At 43.0% G+C, this 16,679-nt stretch overlaps 1 protein-coding gene and 1 long non-coding RNA gene across 9 annotated transcripts in view; one reads left to right on the forward strand and one right to left on the reverse strand.

Annotated features, from left to right (window-relative positions):
- LOC144339032 (uncharacterized) overlaps positions 1 to 11,882 on the reverse strand; it is a 49,047-nt gene extending 37,165 nt beyond the window's left edge. Inside the window, exon 1 of the long non-coding RNA XR_013413587.1 lies at positions 11,676 to 11,882. This is a non-coding gene — a long non-coding RNA (uncharacterized LOC144339032). The remainder of the gene's footprint in view (positions 1 to 11,675) is intronic.
- Positions 1 to 16,679, forward strand: part of LOC114676259 (uncharacterized) — a 91,529-nt gene that overhangs the window by 19,831 nt on the left and 55,019 nt on the right. For all 8 annotated transcript variants that reach the window (XM_077991535.1, XM_077991539.1, XM_077991536.1 and 5 more), the window contains 4 exons: positions 6,839 to 6,987; positions 10,346 to 10,486; positions 10,861 to 11,006; positions 15,689 to 15,784. In XM_077991535.1, coding sequence (XP_077847661.1) covers positions 6,839 to 6,987; positions 10,346 to 10,486; positions 10,861 to 11,006; positions 15,689 to 15,784 — 532 coding nt within the window. The remainder of the gene's footprint in view (positions 1 to 6,838; positions 6,988 to 10,345; positions 10,487 to 10,860; positions 11,007 to 15,688; positions 15,785 to 16,679) is intronic.

The following is a 16,679-nucleotide window of genomic DNA, read 5'->3' on the forward strand; positions in this document are numbered from 1 at the left end:
GTTAGTCCCAGCTACTCAGGAAGCAGAGACAGGAAGATTACTTGAGCTCAGGCGGTGGAGGCTACAGTGAGCCATGACCACACCATTGCACTCCAACCTGGACAACAGAGCAAGACCCTGTCTCAAAAAAAAAAAAAAAAGAGACATAGTAGATAAGTGAGATGATGAACATATGTGTAATTGCGTCCCAGAAGGAGAAGAGAATGAGAATGGGGCAAAAGCAATACTTAACTAAACTGGTGAAAGACATAAACCACAAATCCAAATAGAGTTATTAATCCCAAGAAGGTTAAACACAAAGACAATTTAGAAACATCATAATAACACTACTAAAGACCAAAGATAAAGAGAAAATATTAAAATTAGTCAATGAAATAACACATTACCTTCAAAGGAGCTGCAATAAAACTGGTATCTGACTTTTCAACAGAAACAATGGAAGTCAGTTACCAATAGAATATCTTCAAAATGCTGAAGGGAAAATGTCAACTAAGAATTCTATACCCAACAAAAATATTTTTCAAAAATGGAAGTGAAACAAAGGCATTGTCAGACCAACAGAAACTGGAAGAATTTATCACAAGCAGATCTTCCCTAAAAGAAATAACTAAAGTACATTCTTCAAAGAAAAATGATCCCAGATGGAAGTTTGGAGGTGCAAGAAGAATCAAAGAGCCATGAAAATGGCTTTCTTATAGAACTTAAAAGAACTGACTGTTAATTTTATATGGAGATATAAGTGGCGAAGAATAAGCAAGACAATCTTGAACACGAAGAACGCAGTGGGAGAATTTTCTCTAACAGATATTAAACACTTCTTATAGAGCTACAGAAATTAAGATAGTATAATATTGCTACAAGTATACATAAATAAACCAATGGGAAAGAATAGAAAGGCTGGAAACAAAGTCTTACCTATATGGACATTTAATTATTGACAAAGATGACAATGCATGGTATTGAGGAAAAGATGGTCTTTTCAATCAATGATAATGAGACCACTGGAGATAAATGTGGGTGACAAAGAAGCTTGACCCCTACTTCACAACATACCCCCAAATCAAGGCTGGTGGATTACAGAGTTGAAAGGCAAAACAATAAAGTTTCTAGAAGATAATATAAGAAAATATCATCATGACTTTGGAGTGGAGAAACACTTTTTTAAAAGTACACAAAGAGCACTAATCATAAAAGAAAAGATTGATTAAGTTAGACTCCATTAAAACTAACAACTTTCATTCATCAAGAATCACCATTCAGAGAGTGAAAAGGCAAGCCACAGAACTGGAAAAGATATTTGCTACATATATAATCAAAAAGGATTCTTAGGCAGTATGTATATATAACTCCCACACATCATTAAGAAAAACACAAATTATCCAATAGAAACATGGTCAAGAAACTTGAATAGGCACTTAACACACACACACACACACACACACACACACACACACAAACCCATCAAATAGCCAATAAAAATATTAAGAGGTGCTCAACCTCATTAGGAATGAGTAGAATTCAAATAAAAAACATGAAGATATACCAATACACAGCCACTGAAATAGTGAAAATACAAGTACATCATCATGTGTTGGTGAGGAATTGGAGCAACTGGAATTTTTATACACTGTGGTGGGAGTGTATATTCACACAGTCACCTTGGAAAACTGTACTGCAATATCTACTGATTGCAAAGTCTGTGATCCAGCAGTTCCACTCTCAGTATATATCCAACATGAATGTATGTACATGGGCACCAGGAGATTTATAGAAAAATGTTCATGGAAATCAAGAACTGGAAACAACCCAAATTTCCATCAACAATAGAATAAATAAATAAATTGTGGCATATTCATATAGTGGAACACTAGGTAGAAATGAAAATGAACTAACTGTAGCTATACAAAAATAAAATATGATGACTCTCACAAACATAATGTCGTACAAATGATGAGAGATACAAAAGAATGAATACTGTATGCTTGCATTTATGTAAAGTTCAAAAAACAGGTACAACTATAATGTTTGATTATCACAAAATTATGTTTAGGGAAGAAGGAGGAAGTAGACAATAGGAAAGGACACTAGTAGTCATTTTCTAGTCTCTTACTTTAAAAAAAAATCCCTTATTTTATTTCTTTGAAATGTGCTAAAGTTACTTTGTATTCTGTCTAATAGTTTCAATAATCTGAATTATTTGGGGTTGATACTGTGATCTCTTGCTCCTACTGGCTCTTACTCATGGTGACACCAATTTGTGTGTTTTGTGATTTCTTTTTTACTGTTAACTCATATTTCCTGGGAAAATGGTTGTGGCAATTTCCTAAGCTCTGGTTTGTAGAGAGCTTCCTCTTCAGGGCTTGAATTTGTGTCTGCCATTCACTCTGGGTGCTACCATCCCAGGGTTACATTAAATTAAATTCTTGACCTGTGATTTATTTGAACCATCCAGATGGTTAATTAACGCAGGGTGCAAAACTGTATTAGAACTAGTTTGTGAGTTCTCAGGGGATATATTTTTTCCTTATATTTATCAGTCTGAGATAGGCAATTTTCCCTAAAGTCCTTTGGGAAAAAGGAGATTAGGTTTTTATTTCTAGTTATCCTTACTCGAAGAGAATAAAACTATGGCCCACTTTGTATTTGGGGTCATAACTTCATGCAGCATTTTCTGTTGGACTCCTTGTCTCCAGTGGCTATGACTTTATCTCCTATTCCCTGGACTCCACGATCCATGAAAACCAACTACTGTTTTAGTGATGCTCTCAAAGGAAAAGCTGATGTCAATGCTCTGCATACCTCACTGGGCTCCCACTTTCTTGCATTCATTGACCTTTGGGTATTCCTGGCTAAACTGCCAGCCAATTGACACATTTTAAAAAGAGATTTTTTTTAATCTTTAGAAGAAAACATACAGGAAAAGCTTCATCACCTTGGATTTGGCAATTATTTCTTGGAAATGACACCAAAGGCACAGCAAACAAAAGAAAAAGTAGATAAATTGGACTACATCAAAATGTAAAATTTCCATGCACCAAAGGACATAATCAATGAAGTGAAGAGGCAAACTTATGCAATGGGAAAAATAATTGCATGTTATATATCTGATAAAGTGTTAACATCTAGAATCTATATGTAAAAAAAAAAAAAAAAAAAAAAACTGCTATAACTTGGCTGGGTGTGGTGGCTCATGTCTGTAATCCCAGCACTTCAGGAGGCTGAGGCAAGCAGACTGTTTGAGTCCAAGAGTTCAAGACCAGCCTGGCAACGTGGTGAAATCCTATCTCTACAAAAAAATTAGCCTGGCATGCTGGCATGCATCTTTAGTTCCAGTTGCTCAGGAGGCTGAGGCGGGAGGATTGCCTGAGCACGGGAGGTGGAGGTGGCAGTGAGCCGAGATCACACCATTGCACTCCAGCCTGGGGGACAGAGTGAAACCTTGTCATGAAAAAAAAAAAAAAAAAGGAAAAAAGAAAAAAAAAAAAACTGTTACAACTCAACAGCAAAACAGCAAGCAACCTGATTTTTTTTTTTTTTTTTTTTTGATGTGGTGTCTCTCTGTCGCCCAGGCTGGAGTGCAATGGTGTGACCCATCTCCGCTCACTGCAACCTCCGCCTCTCAGGTTCAAGTGATACTCGTGCCTCAGTCTCCCAAGTAGTTGAGACTACAGGTGCGCACCACCATGCCGGGCTAATTTTTTAAAAATATTTTTAGTAGATACATGGTTTTACCATGTTGGCCAGGCTGGTCTCGAACTCCTGACCTTGAGCAGTCCACCTGCTTTGGCCTCCCAAAGTGCTGAGATTACAGGTGTGAGCCACCATGCCTGGCCACAACCTGATTTAAAATAGGCAAGGAATTTAAATAGACATGCATCAAAGAAGATATACAAATGGCCAATACATGCATGAAAAGATGTTCAACATCACTAATCACTAAGGAAATGCAAATCATAAGCACAATGACATGCCAACCTCACTATCAAAAAAAAAAACAAGTGTTGGCAAGGATGCGGAAAAGTTGGAACCTTGTGCACTGTTGATGGCAATGTAAAATGGTATAGCCAGTATGGAAAACAGTATGATGGTTCCTCAAAAAATTAAAAATAGAATAACCGTATAATCCAGCAATACCACTTGTGAATATATACCCAAAATAACTAAAAGCAGGATCTCAAAGAGAGATTGCTATACCCATATTGACAGCTCCATTATTCATGACAGCCAAAAGGTGGAAGCAACCCCAGATGAATGAATAAACAAAACGTGGTGTATACGGACAATGGAATATTATTCAGCCTTCAAAAGGAAGGAAACTCTGACACATGTTGCAGCATGAGATGAACCTTGAGGACATTGTGCTAAGTGAATAAGCCAGTCACAAAATGACAAATACTGTAGAATTCCACTTACATGATGGACCTAGAGGAGTCAGATTTATAGAGAGAGAAAATAGAATGGTGGTTACCAAGGTCTGCTGAAAGAGGAGAATAGGGAGTTATTGTTTAATAAGTAGAGTTTCAGTTTTGTAAGATGGAAAGAGTTCTGGAGATGGATGGTGGTTAGGATTGCACGACAATGTGAATGCTTCATGCCACTGAACTGTATACTTAAAAATGGCTAAGGTGGTATATGTTATGAGCATTTTACCACAGTTAAGAAATACATTTTTTGGCCGGGCATGGTGGCTCACGCCTGTAATCCCAGCACTTTGGGAGGCCGAGGAGGGCGGATCATGAGGTCAGGAGATCAAGACCATCCTGGCCAACATGGTAAAACCCTGTCTCCACTAAAAATACAAAAATTAGCTGGGCGTGGTGGTGGGCACCTGTAATCCCAGCTACTCAGGAAGCTAAGACAGGAGAATTGCTTGAACCCGGGAGGCAGAGCTTACAGTGAGCTGAGATTGCGCCACTGCACTCCAGCCTGGCAACAGAGCGAGACTACGTCTCAAAAAAAAAAAAAAAGAAAAAAGAAAAAGAGAAGAAATACATTTTTTAAGTTACTTTAAATATGTATCCTGCAATTTTAGTTGCTTTTATTCAGAGCGTCAGTCGGGGTACCCAGTCCACTCAAGCTGGAAATGAGATGCTGTCCATGCATGTTAAAAGTGATCCTTAATATTTCCTTAAATGTAGCCCTCTTGCTAATCTGGAGGCTGCTGAGGAATTCATCTTGGATAGCATGGTCCTTGCCCACGGCAGTACTAGTGCCAAAGGAGTGACGCACAAATCTCTGATTAGGAGCTTTAGGACCCATTCAAGAGCCTATTTAGCACAGACTGATGTTAACACAGGCACTGACATGCCACATTGGCTCCTCTGTCAGAAACACGGCTTGCGGCATCCAATCCAGCACTCAAACGAGGCACCTCTCATTAAAGAGGCCTTGGTCACCAGCTCTGTAGTTAAGGTTGCAAGTGCCTTTTTAATCTCTGCCAAGGTATAATTTGGAATCCTATATCTGACCATGTCATTACCTCAAAAAACTGAATTCTCCAAACTCCACCACAGCCTCTTCTAGGCTGAAATTCTGAACTGAAGGGATCCTCAGGTTGTGATGGCTCTAATTGCAAAAAGGTGATCTGTCTCCTCAGGCTGCCATAATAAAGTACCACAGACTGGGTGGATTAACGAGCAGAAATTTATTTTCTCACAGCCCTGGAGGCTAGTCGTATCAAGTTGACAGGGTTGGGCCAGGTGCAGCAGCTCACGCCGGTAATCCCGGCATTTTGAAGGGGAGGGGATCATTTGAGCCCAGGAGTTGAAGACCAGCGTGGGCAACAAAGCGAGACTCCTGTCTCTACAAAAAACAAAATTAGCCGGGCATGGTGGCACATGCCTGTAGTCCCAGCTACTCAGGAGGCTGAGGCCGGGGGATCGCTTGACCCCAGGAAGTCAAGGCTGCAGTGAGCTGTGATAGCACCACTGTACCCCAGGCTGGGTGACAGAGTTAGACCCTGTCTCAAAAGAAAAAAAAAAAAAACTTGACAGGGTTGATTTCTTCTGAGGCCTCTCTCATTGGCTTGCAGATGGCCACCTTCTTCCTGTGTCTTCCCCGGTCTGCCCTCTGTACATGAGTGTCCAAGCTTACTCTTCTTATAAGGACACCAGTCATATTGGGTTAAGGCTTACTCTAATGACCTCATTTTAACTTAATTACCTCTTTAAATACCCTATCTCCAAATACAGTCACATTCGGAGGAACTGGGGGTTAGGATTCCCAGATAAGAATTTGGGTGGGGGGTTGGCCGGGCGCGGTGGCTCAAGCCTGTAATCCCAGCACTTTGGGAGGCCGAGACGGGCGGATCACGAGGTCAGGAGATCGAGACCATCCTGGCTAACATGGTGAAATCCCGTCTCCACTAAAAAAAATACAAAAAACTAGCCGGGCGAGGTGGCGGGCGCCTGTGGTCCCAGCTACTCGGGAGGCTGAGGCAGGAGAATGGCGTAAACCCGGGAGGCGGAGCTTGCAGTGAGCTGAGATCTGGCCACTACACTCCAGCCTGGGCGACAGAGCGAGACTCAGTCTCAAAAAAAAAAAAAAAAGAATTTGGGTGGGGGGCACAATTTAGCCCATAACAACATCTAAAATAATAATCTGCAATATATCTTATCTCTTTATAAAGCTTGATGTTTCCCTTGTAATTCTTCAATGACTCTTTGTTTTAAAGGGAAAGTATTTTATTTTCGTGCCACCTTTTCCTCAGATAATTAGAAAGTTATCTTGGGGCGAAAATGTTGAGGTAATTAACATGATGGACTTGTAAGCAACATTTTAAAGCACAGAGCATAGTTGTCATCATTATGTAAGCATTTTTTATATCTTGCATTCTTAGGCTTTGCTTCTGGAATCGAAGGGGCACACCACCTGCCCGTTTACCACCCTAGAAATCATTGATTGCAAAATGGATCTGTGGTCTCTAGAGCGACTTGGGAAGGCTCTGCGGTTCAGTAGTTTGCGTTCTCTTGTCCTCGATTACTGCAAGTAAGGCTGGAATTCCTGCAGGGCTCTTACTGCTGTCAGCTGAGGGAAGCAAAGATGGGGAGGGTTGGGGGGGTTGCATGTCCAGTTTCCTTGCACCTTATCAAGGCATGGCTGAAGAGGACCCTCTAAAACCTTCTTAGAGTTAATGTTTCTGAGTAAATATTAGAGTTCTCGAGAAGAGTCACTTTCATTTTATTCTTTCTACAAATATTTGTTGAAGGCTAGTTTATGCAAGATATTGTGCTCAGTGCTAAGAAAGATACAAATATAGAAGGCGATGCTGCTGTTCCAGGGTGTCCTTGGTACAGTAGAGAAGAGATGCTCTTAATGCAAGGTAGAAAATCTGAAGACCACAAAAGATGCCATGTATATTATTTTGGTAGTTTGGACAAGGGAAACCACAATTCCCTAGGTGATGGGTCAATATGCATCAGATGAGGAGGTAGAAAGAAAACTGTGGTGGGCTGGGCACAGTGGCCCTCACCTGTAATCCCAGCATTCTGAGAGGCTGAGATGGGAGGATCTCTTGAGCTGAGGTGGGGGATGAAAGCTGTGGTGAGCCGAGATCCTATAACTGCATTCCAGCCTGAGTGACAGAGCAAGACTCTGTCACAAAAAGAAAACAGAAGAAGGCCGGGCGCGGTGGCTCAAGCCTGTAATCCCAGCACTTTGGGAGGCCGAGACGGGCGGATCACGAGGTCAGGAGATCGAGACCATCCTGGCGAACACGGTGAAACCCCGTCTCTACTAAAAAATACAAAAAACTAGCCGGGCGAGGCGGTGGGCGCCTGTAGTCCTAGCTACTCGGGAGGCTGAGGCAGGAGAATGGCGTAAACCCGGGGGGCGGAGCTTGCAGTGAGCTGAGATCCGGCCACTGCACTCCAGCCCGGGCGACAGAGCCAGACTCCGTCTCAAAAAAAAAAAAAAAAAAAAAAAAAAAAAAAAAAAAAAAAAAACAGAAGAAAGACAGAAAGAGGAAGGAAGGAGGGAAGGAAGGAAGGAAGGAAGGAAGGAAGGAAGGAAGGAAGGAAGGGAGGGAGGGAAAGAGGGAGGGAAAGGTGTGATGTTAGGGAGCAGTGGAGCAAGTCCTTCAGAGCTGGAGTACCAAGCATGTTAGGGGAGTGTCCACAAGATGAGAATAATAATAATACTCCCAGCTAATGGTTAATAAGTGTTTATTGTGTGCCAGACATGATGCAGGAATGAGCTCATTTATCCTCCCAACAACCTCATGAGCTATGCACCATTACTATCCCTAGACTGTGGAGGAAGTCCACAGACTTGTTCAAGGCTATTCAGCCCCCCAGGGATGGAACCTTGATATGGATCCAGGTTGTCTGAATCAGAGACCACCTCTGATCCATGACACTAGATTCCCTGGGGTCTGTAAGTTGCCGTCCACGAACAACTTCAAACTGTGTGTATGATCTGGAGTAAGTCACAGAATCTTTCTGGTCTGTAATGAAATGATCTCCCCCACTCCAGGAGTCTGTGATTCTGTGACTCTTCTCATGCAATTGAGTGGGGCCTTAAACTCAAAAGGCCAGTGGGCTGTGAGGAGAGAAGAGATTCGAGCCTGAGAAGTGGTAGCCCAGAGATGCAGAACTGGGATCCCGTCAGGGCCCTGGTGGTAAAAGCTGGGGAGAGAGGGTTCTCTGTGGAGGTTCTCAGGGTTTCTGAAATGCTGGGAGGAACATCAGGCAGGGTCTTGTAATGGGGGGCAGCAGAAGCCCAAAGCACACAGGACACCATGCAGTGACTGCAGGATCTGCTTACGAGTCCCCCAACTTCCCGCACTCTATTGGGCAGCACCAGCCCCACTGCTAAGAGACCCCTCCAGGCCCCAGCTCCTGGGAGAGGCACCCAGAGACCTGCACTGGTGGGAAGAGAGAAGGAAGAAAGAAGGAATTCTCTTGTTCAGGAGACAGCTTGTGGTAATAGTCAGATGACACACCTCCGCTGACGCCAGAACACCTAGTGTTGTCAGGGTTGCCTAGCTGGGAATCACCACCCGAGACCTTCACACTGGTAACACTGCAGGATACTGGCCTCTGGGGGTTGCAGTTCTCTCCTCACTGTCTCCACTGAGAGGCTATGAGGTCCATCAGACAGTCCTTTCTCACACAAGCTGCATCCCCACGCCCACCTTGGTAGGTGGCTTAGGGAAGGCCCTCAGTAATTACTTGTTCATGAATTGATACATGTTAAAAGTTATTTCTGTTCATCTTACCCACCTCATTTTAAGGTTCAAGCTTTGACATTCCAAATTCCTTAAAGATGTTGCTTTCCTTCCCCAAGCCTCGGTTTCTTGACCCATGGCTTTTACCACTACCTACCCCCAGAGGCTGTGGACAAGGCACAAGATTTCACTTTGCAAAGTAAAGCCTGCAATACAAGAGGAGGGAACAGCCCTGCTGGAGTCTCTAGGACTCCACCTGTCTCTGCCCTTCCCTGTAGCTCTTCTCTCTGGGGTTTAGAGCTTGTTCTTCATCCGCTGCCTGGATTGGGTAGTTCCAACCATCTTCTGCTCCCTTTACCCAGAAGGCGCTCAAATTAGGGATCAGCAGAAATGTCGCTAATTACCCTGGAAAGGGCTTTACAATTAATAATCCAGTGAGTGGCACAGGTTTTAGAAGTCACTAATTTGGCCAGGCACGGTGGCTCATGACTGTAATCCCAGCACACTAGGAGGCCAAGGTGGGCAGATCACCTGAGGTCAGGAGTTCCAGACCAGCCTGACCAACATGGTAAAACCCTGTCTCTACTAAAAATACAAAAATCAGCCAGGCGTGGTGGCGTGTGCCTGTAATCCTTGGTGAATTTCTGAGCAAGACTCTATCTCAAAAAAAAAAAAAAAGAAAAAGAAAAAGAAAAAGTCACTAATTTGTTTCTATTGTGAAAATTGTCAGATTAAAATGGAATCACTTGTGTTGAACAACAAGAAAACCTGACAAATAGAGCCAGGGAAGGCCATGAAAGAAGGGCCCTCATGCATAAATGCCTGGTAACAAGAACTATCACAAAAGACCCTGCAACAACCACAGCCTTGCACAAGGCCATCATAACCTTACACAAAAAAATACTTCTATGAGGACATCTACCCAGCAACTGTCCAACCTCAGTCTGGTGCCACCCTTGTTATTGATCCTTGTAGTCAAGGATAATTATCTGAAAACAATGATGTAATGCTCTTCACTTTTCATTGAAAGACCTTTGTCTTCCTCTTCCTCCCTGAATGTGTGCATAGTTTACCATGGCCTGTGTATTCCCATTCCCATTGCAATTGCGGTTCTGAATAAACAGGCTTCTTTTAGATGGCCTCTCTGTTATTTAAGTTGGCTCTGTCATTTCTTTGTAGATTTGGAAAGGAAGAACTTGAGAGCATTTTCTCGGGCCTGGAGAACAACCAAAGGCTTCAAGGCCTCAGTCTGCGTTATTGTGGTCTGGGACCTCAGAGTGGACTAAGGCTGGGTTCGGTCATCAGCCAGAGTGCCATTTGGTGAGACGTGTCCCCCGCTGCCCCCTTCTTATCTTGGCTCTATTCTGTCTTGATTTATACGATCTGCTATGAATCTAATCATCTTTTCTCCATTCTTGTTATTTTTGCTTGCCTTTTCTTAACCATAAGAGAAGGTCCTTTAGTTAAGTTTGAAAATTAGTGGTGTCATACTGAATATATGTGCTTGGCCAGCTGACATAGTCACTAGGTCTATTTTTTATGACATGGCCTATTATTAATTAATTGATTATTATGATGATTTCTTTATTATTTTATGACTAGGTATATTATTTCATCAGATGAAAACTTTAAATCCAAATTTGAGGAAGTAGAACTAACATAAAATAGACAATGTATTCTGCTCCCTTCCCCAGCGAGCTGTACCTTGAAGGCAATTACTTGGAATGTTCTGGAGCACTGGCTCTTCTCAGGCCCATAGCAGACTTTGCAGAGACACAGGGGAAAGACCAGCTAACCCCAGGCTCACCAGACGCTGGACATCCCCCTCAGCGGCTCCAAGGTAAGTGCTGGGGAACCTGGCACTGAAATCCTGTTGGGGCCACCTAAAAGGAGGACGCTTCGCTCTGTGATTAAAAGTGACCTTCTCAGTGGTCAAGTATGATTCTTCTTCTTGAATATGTGCGGGAGATAAATTAATGGCTCTCAAAGATGTCTTTGCCCTAATCTTCAGAACCTGTGGCTAAGTCACCTCACATGGCAAAAGCGACTCTGCCTGTGTAAGTTAAGGATGAGATAGGGAGGTCATCTTGGATCATCCCCGTGGGTCCAGTGTAATCACCAGGATCTTTATAGGAGGGAGGCAGGAGAGTCAGAGAAGATGTGACCGTGGAAGCAGAGGTTAGAGTGATGTGAGGAAGGAGCCAGGAGCCAGGGAACGTAGGCGGCCTCTACAAGGTGGAAAAGGCAAGTAAACTAATTTTCCCCAGGGCCTTTAAAGGAATACAGCTCTGCTGACACCTTGACTTTCACCTTTAAGACCTATTTCAGAGTTCAGACCTCCAGAACTATAAGATCAGAAATTTATATTGTTTTAAGGCACTTTTTAAGTGTGTGGTCATTTGCAACAGTAGCAATAGAAAACTACCATAGTTTGTTAATCAGATTATTTAGGTTAAAAGTGAAAGCAACCCAAACAAGATTAAAAACCAGTATAGGTTCATAGGCTCACATAACTGGGACATCCATGGGTACAGCTGTCTTCAGAGATGACCGAATTCAGGGGCTCAAACCACCTCATCAGGAGACCCAGAATTTGCTGCTCTTGACTCTACTTCCCTTCCAAGGGTTGGCCTTTCTCCCTCCGGTTGCAGCCAGGCTTTCTCCAAGCAGGAAAAGACAGCCGATGTGCCTGCCAACAGTCCCGGGGCTACATCATCATGACTATAATCAAACAGAAAGTGAAAGCGTCTTTCTTCCAATGACTATGTGTCAAATCCCATACGGAGATTCTGATTGGCCCTCCTTGGGTCACATACCTACCTCTTGGCCCAATCTCAGGTCAGGGCGAACTGTGATTGGCCAGGATGCACCCCACGCCCATCCTGGGAGGGTAGAGCCCTGTGACCGGCAGCCTTGCCAACACCACTGGATTTGCCGGGAGGAATTGGCAGTCCCTCAAAGAGTAGACAGATGGGAGGACAAATGCAGGACAGACAAGAACAACAACTGCTTACTCCTCTGTAAATGGCTTTCCATAGCTGACATTTAACTTCAGCCAACAGCCACGTATTAGTGGGGTGAGGAGTAGATGGGAAAGAGAGGTTAAATCTGGCAATCCTATTCCATTCCCATCACGTGTGAACAAGGTTTCTCAGTATTTCAACTATACAATGAAAAATGGAAATAGAATTGATGCTGAACTCTGCCTCATGCTAGCAGTAATATTCAATGAATACATGAATTAATTATAAAAACAAATAAAAGTGCACCATCCATCTCACTGAGCAATGCATTCAAAAAATTTATTTTTCTATGTAATTAGAATCAATTATGTACTTTTTTTTTTTTTTTGGAAACGGAGTCTCGCTCTGTCGCCCAGGCTGGAGTGCAGTGGCCGGATCTCAGCTCACTGCAAGCTCCGCCTTCCGGGTTTACGCCATTCTCCTGCCTCAGCCTCCCGAGTAGCTGGGACTACAGGCGCCCGCCACCTCGCCCGGCTAGTTTTTTTGTATTTTTTTAGTAGAGACGGGGTTTCACTGTGTTAGCCAGGATGGTCTCGATCTCCTGACCTCGTGATCCGCCCGTCTCGGCCTCCCAAAGTGCTGGGATTACAGGCTTGAGCCACTGCGCCCGGCCCAATTATGTACTTCTAAAAATTGACGAATAACTGGAGAAGAAACTTTTTTTTTTTTTGAGACAGAGTCTCACTCTGTCACCCAGGCTGGTGTGCAGTGGTGCGATCTTGGCTTACCACAACCTCTACCTCCCAGGTTCAAGCAATTCTCCTGCCTCGGCCTCTGGAGTAGCTGAGATTATCTGTGCAGGCCACCACCATATCCGGCTAATTTTTGTATTTTTAGTAGAGACGGGGTTTCTCTACGCTGCTGGTCTGGTCTCAAACTACTGGACGGCGGCGATCCACCCATCTCAGCCTCCCAAAGTTGGGATTACAGGTGTGAGCCACTGTACCCAGCCTGATCCCAAGAAATTTTTAAATTTGAGTATTTGTACATGTAACATTTTTATTACAGAGGAGTATAACAGGATTAGCTATAAAATACTTTTTTTTTTTTTTTTTTTGAGACAGAGTCTCGCTTTGTTGCACAGGGAGTGCAGTGGCGCAATCTCGGCTCACTGCAAGCTCCACCTCCCAGGTTCATACCATTCTTCTGCCTCAGCCTCCCCAGTAGCTGGGACTACAGGCACCCGCCACCACACCCGGCTAATTTTTTGTATTTTTAGTAGAGACAGTTTCACTGTGTTAGCCAGGATGGTCTTGATCTCCTGACCTCGTGATCTGCCTGCCTTGGCCTCCCAAAGTGCTGAGATTACAGGCGTAAGCCACTGCGCCTGGCTTATAAAATACTTTTTAATGCAAGATTTTACAGAATAAATAGAATGGAAATATAAGCAAAACACAAGAAGAAAAGGGAATAAAGTAAAAATGTCAATTGCTAAAGACAAGTTTGCTCATGTTTTCTGTTGTTGCGATATTCTAGTGAGCGATGGTGAGTATCAAATGGTTTGGTTTATATTCCACTTGATACGCTTAAGGGAACGATATAACAGATTTTATTTTTAAAGTCACTATATGTCATATTCTAAAAATCTCTTTTGAAAGTTTAAAAGTGATGATGGGCTGGGCCCAGTGGTTTATGCCTGTAATCCCAGCACTTTGGGAGGCTGAGGTGGGCAGATCACCTGAGGTCAGGAGTTCAAGACCAGCCTGACCAACATGGAGAAACCCGATCTCTACTAAAAATATAAAATTAGCTGGGCGTGGTAGCTCATGCCTGTAATCCCAGCTACTTGGGAGGCCGAGGCAGGAGAATCACTTGAACCTGGGAAGCAGAGGTTGTAGGGAGCCAAGATCATGCTTGCACTCCAGCCTGGGCAACAAGAGCAAAACTCCATCTCAAAAAAAAAAAAAAAAAAAAAAAAAGAAGTGATGATGAAAAACTTAGATACCAACCTAAAAATGTGCAAGATAGTACATAAACTTTTTAATGTTCCTCTATGTTGTTATGAGAACAAAATGTTTGAGACCACTGCTCTTTGAGGACCAAATGTTTGATCTCCTGTTCTGTGAGTTACTCCCAGGCCTCTCGGTAACTCTTCCTTCTGGCCAGAGTCAGCCACAGTGGCTTTCAGTTGATGACAACCAAAGGGGCCCAAATGCCTTAGGACCCAATGACAAGTTTGTTTTCTTAATCTTAATTACTTGCTACAGTGTATAAATAAAATTTTATTTGTTCTTGTTTTTGTTTTTGTTTTTGAGATGGAGTCTCACTTTGTCACCCAAGCTGGAGTGCAGTCGGGTGATCTCAGCTCACTGCAATCTCCACCTCCTGGGTTCAGCTATTCTCCTGCCTCAGCTTGAGCCACCATGCCCGGCTAATTTTTATATTTTTTTAAGTAGAGATGGGCTTTCACCATGTTGACCAGGCTATTCTCGAACTCCTAACCTCAAATAATCCACCTGTCTTGGCCCCCCAAAGTGCTAGGATCACAGGCTTGAGCCACCATGCCTAGCCTAAAATACTTTTTAATACAAGATTTTGCAGAGTAAGTAGAATTGAAATGTAAGTAAAATGTCAATTTTTACATTATTCCCTTTTCTTCTTGTGGGCAGGAAATGGTGCGAGTGGGCAGGGAGGCCTGTTGGGTGGCCTGTCCTCTGGGAGAGAGCTGTCTACCCAGGTGAGAGAAGGGCAATAGCAAGGAAGGCAGCGAGAATCAGTCAGACTCTGCATTATCCCACTTCCTAACGAATTGGATGTAGGGTACAAGAGAAAGGAAGAGTCCAGAATGACTCCAGAGTGATATGTTCTAATATGTTGCTTTAAACATGCCAAAAAAGTGTTCCTCCCTGCTACATTCTTACTAATGCCAGGGCTTTGGAGTCACTTTTATAGATGGCAGCTTTGAAATGTAAAGAATAAGCAACAGGAGGCTGGCAGGATGGTTCTTGGGGCTCTAATTGGTTGCATGTTCACCCTGAGACTTTAAGGAAAGAAACACAAAAACCACAGGACCCAGCTGGGTGCAGTGGCTCACACCTGTAATCCCAGCTCTTTGGGAGGCTGAGGCAGGCAGATCACTTGAGGTCAGGAGTTTGAGACCAGCCTGGCCAACATGATGAAACCCTGTCTCTACTAAAAATACAAAAAATTAGCTGGGTGGGGTGGTGCACATCTGTAATTCCAGCTACTCGGGAGGTTAAGGTGGGAGGATCACTTGAACCCGGGAGGCGGAGGGTGCAGTGAGCCGAGATGGCGCTATTGCACTCCAGCCTGGGTGCCAGGGCAAGACTCCGTCTCAAAAAAAAAAAAAAAAAAAAAACCCACAGGACTGAAGTGAATGTGATCTTGACAAGAGGTCAGATCATTCCCTTTTGTGAGAAATATCTCTGCCTAAAGTGAACATAAAATAAAGGCCATAACCAACATCAAGGTGTGTCAGAAACCCATTCATTTCACTTTCAACAGGCTGCTTTTTAAAAAGTCTTTTTTTCTCGACCAGCCAAACAGAGAGGAAGTTCAACTTTGAACCGGATTACAAAATCGTCTGAAGCTGTAACAGTGAAAACTACTTCAGGGAAGAAAAAGAGGAAAAAAGGTATTTTTTTTTAGTCGTTTCAACTGTTCCTTCCACTTCCCTCATCTTCTAAATCACTTCCTCCTTTCATGAGCTGTGTGTTCCACTACTAAATAGTTGGACCAAACAGAGAAAAACTCAAGTGGAGAAAAAAGAACACTCAATGTCTTGTGACTTCATGTAAACCAAACACCAAATGGCTTTGCCACGGCCATCAGAGGAATTCATCTTTGACGTGTTCAACATTTCAAAAAAAAAGAGTAATGGAGCCTCAGCTGGTTTGGGAATATTTCTGCAATGAACAGCCTGTGGCATCTGATCAATTCAGCTCACAGACTTCCATCCTATGATTTTTACTTACAATCAGCAACTGTGTAATCTGGAAGGAATTTTAAGAAATCAACAACTCTGTAACCTCTGAACTGGATTAGACTATATGAGAAGGTATCTAAGTATTAAAGATGGGCAGCTAAGCATTAGGGACCCGGATTGTATCCCAGACACTTCCACTAATGTCTGGTTCTCAGAATCCTCTTCTGCAAAATGAGAACTTTTTGCTCACAGGATCCTAAATTCCACCCCAGCTTTACCATTTTGAAATTCTAAAGAGACAACGCAAGACTATCCTTGCGTGGTCATGAACACAGTCTTTGGGAAGTTCCTTGTGGAGGCTAATCTAAATTTGTGTCATTCTGTTTTAGTCTGTTTCATGTTTTTCCCTACCATGAGTTTGGGGGAGGGCAACTGGCCCTTATAATGAAGCTTGTGATCCTTTGGCTTTCTCTTCTTCAATATTAATCTGTTTTTCTGCAGTCTTTTTCTGTCCTGGAGATTATCCTTATAACTCCTCCGTGAAATCTCATTGAATTAGAAAATTACAAATTCTTATGATCCGAAATGTCAAATGAAAATGTAA

Source organism: Macaca mulatta, chromosome 2, assembly GCF_049350105.2.
Source record: "Macaca mulatta isolate MMU2019108-1 chromosome 2, T2T-MMU8v2.0, whole genome shotgun sequence".
NCBI lineage: Eukaryota > Metazoa > Chordata > Mammalia > Primates > Cercopithecidae > Macaca > Macaca mulatta.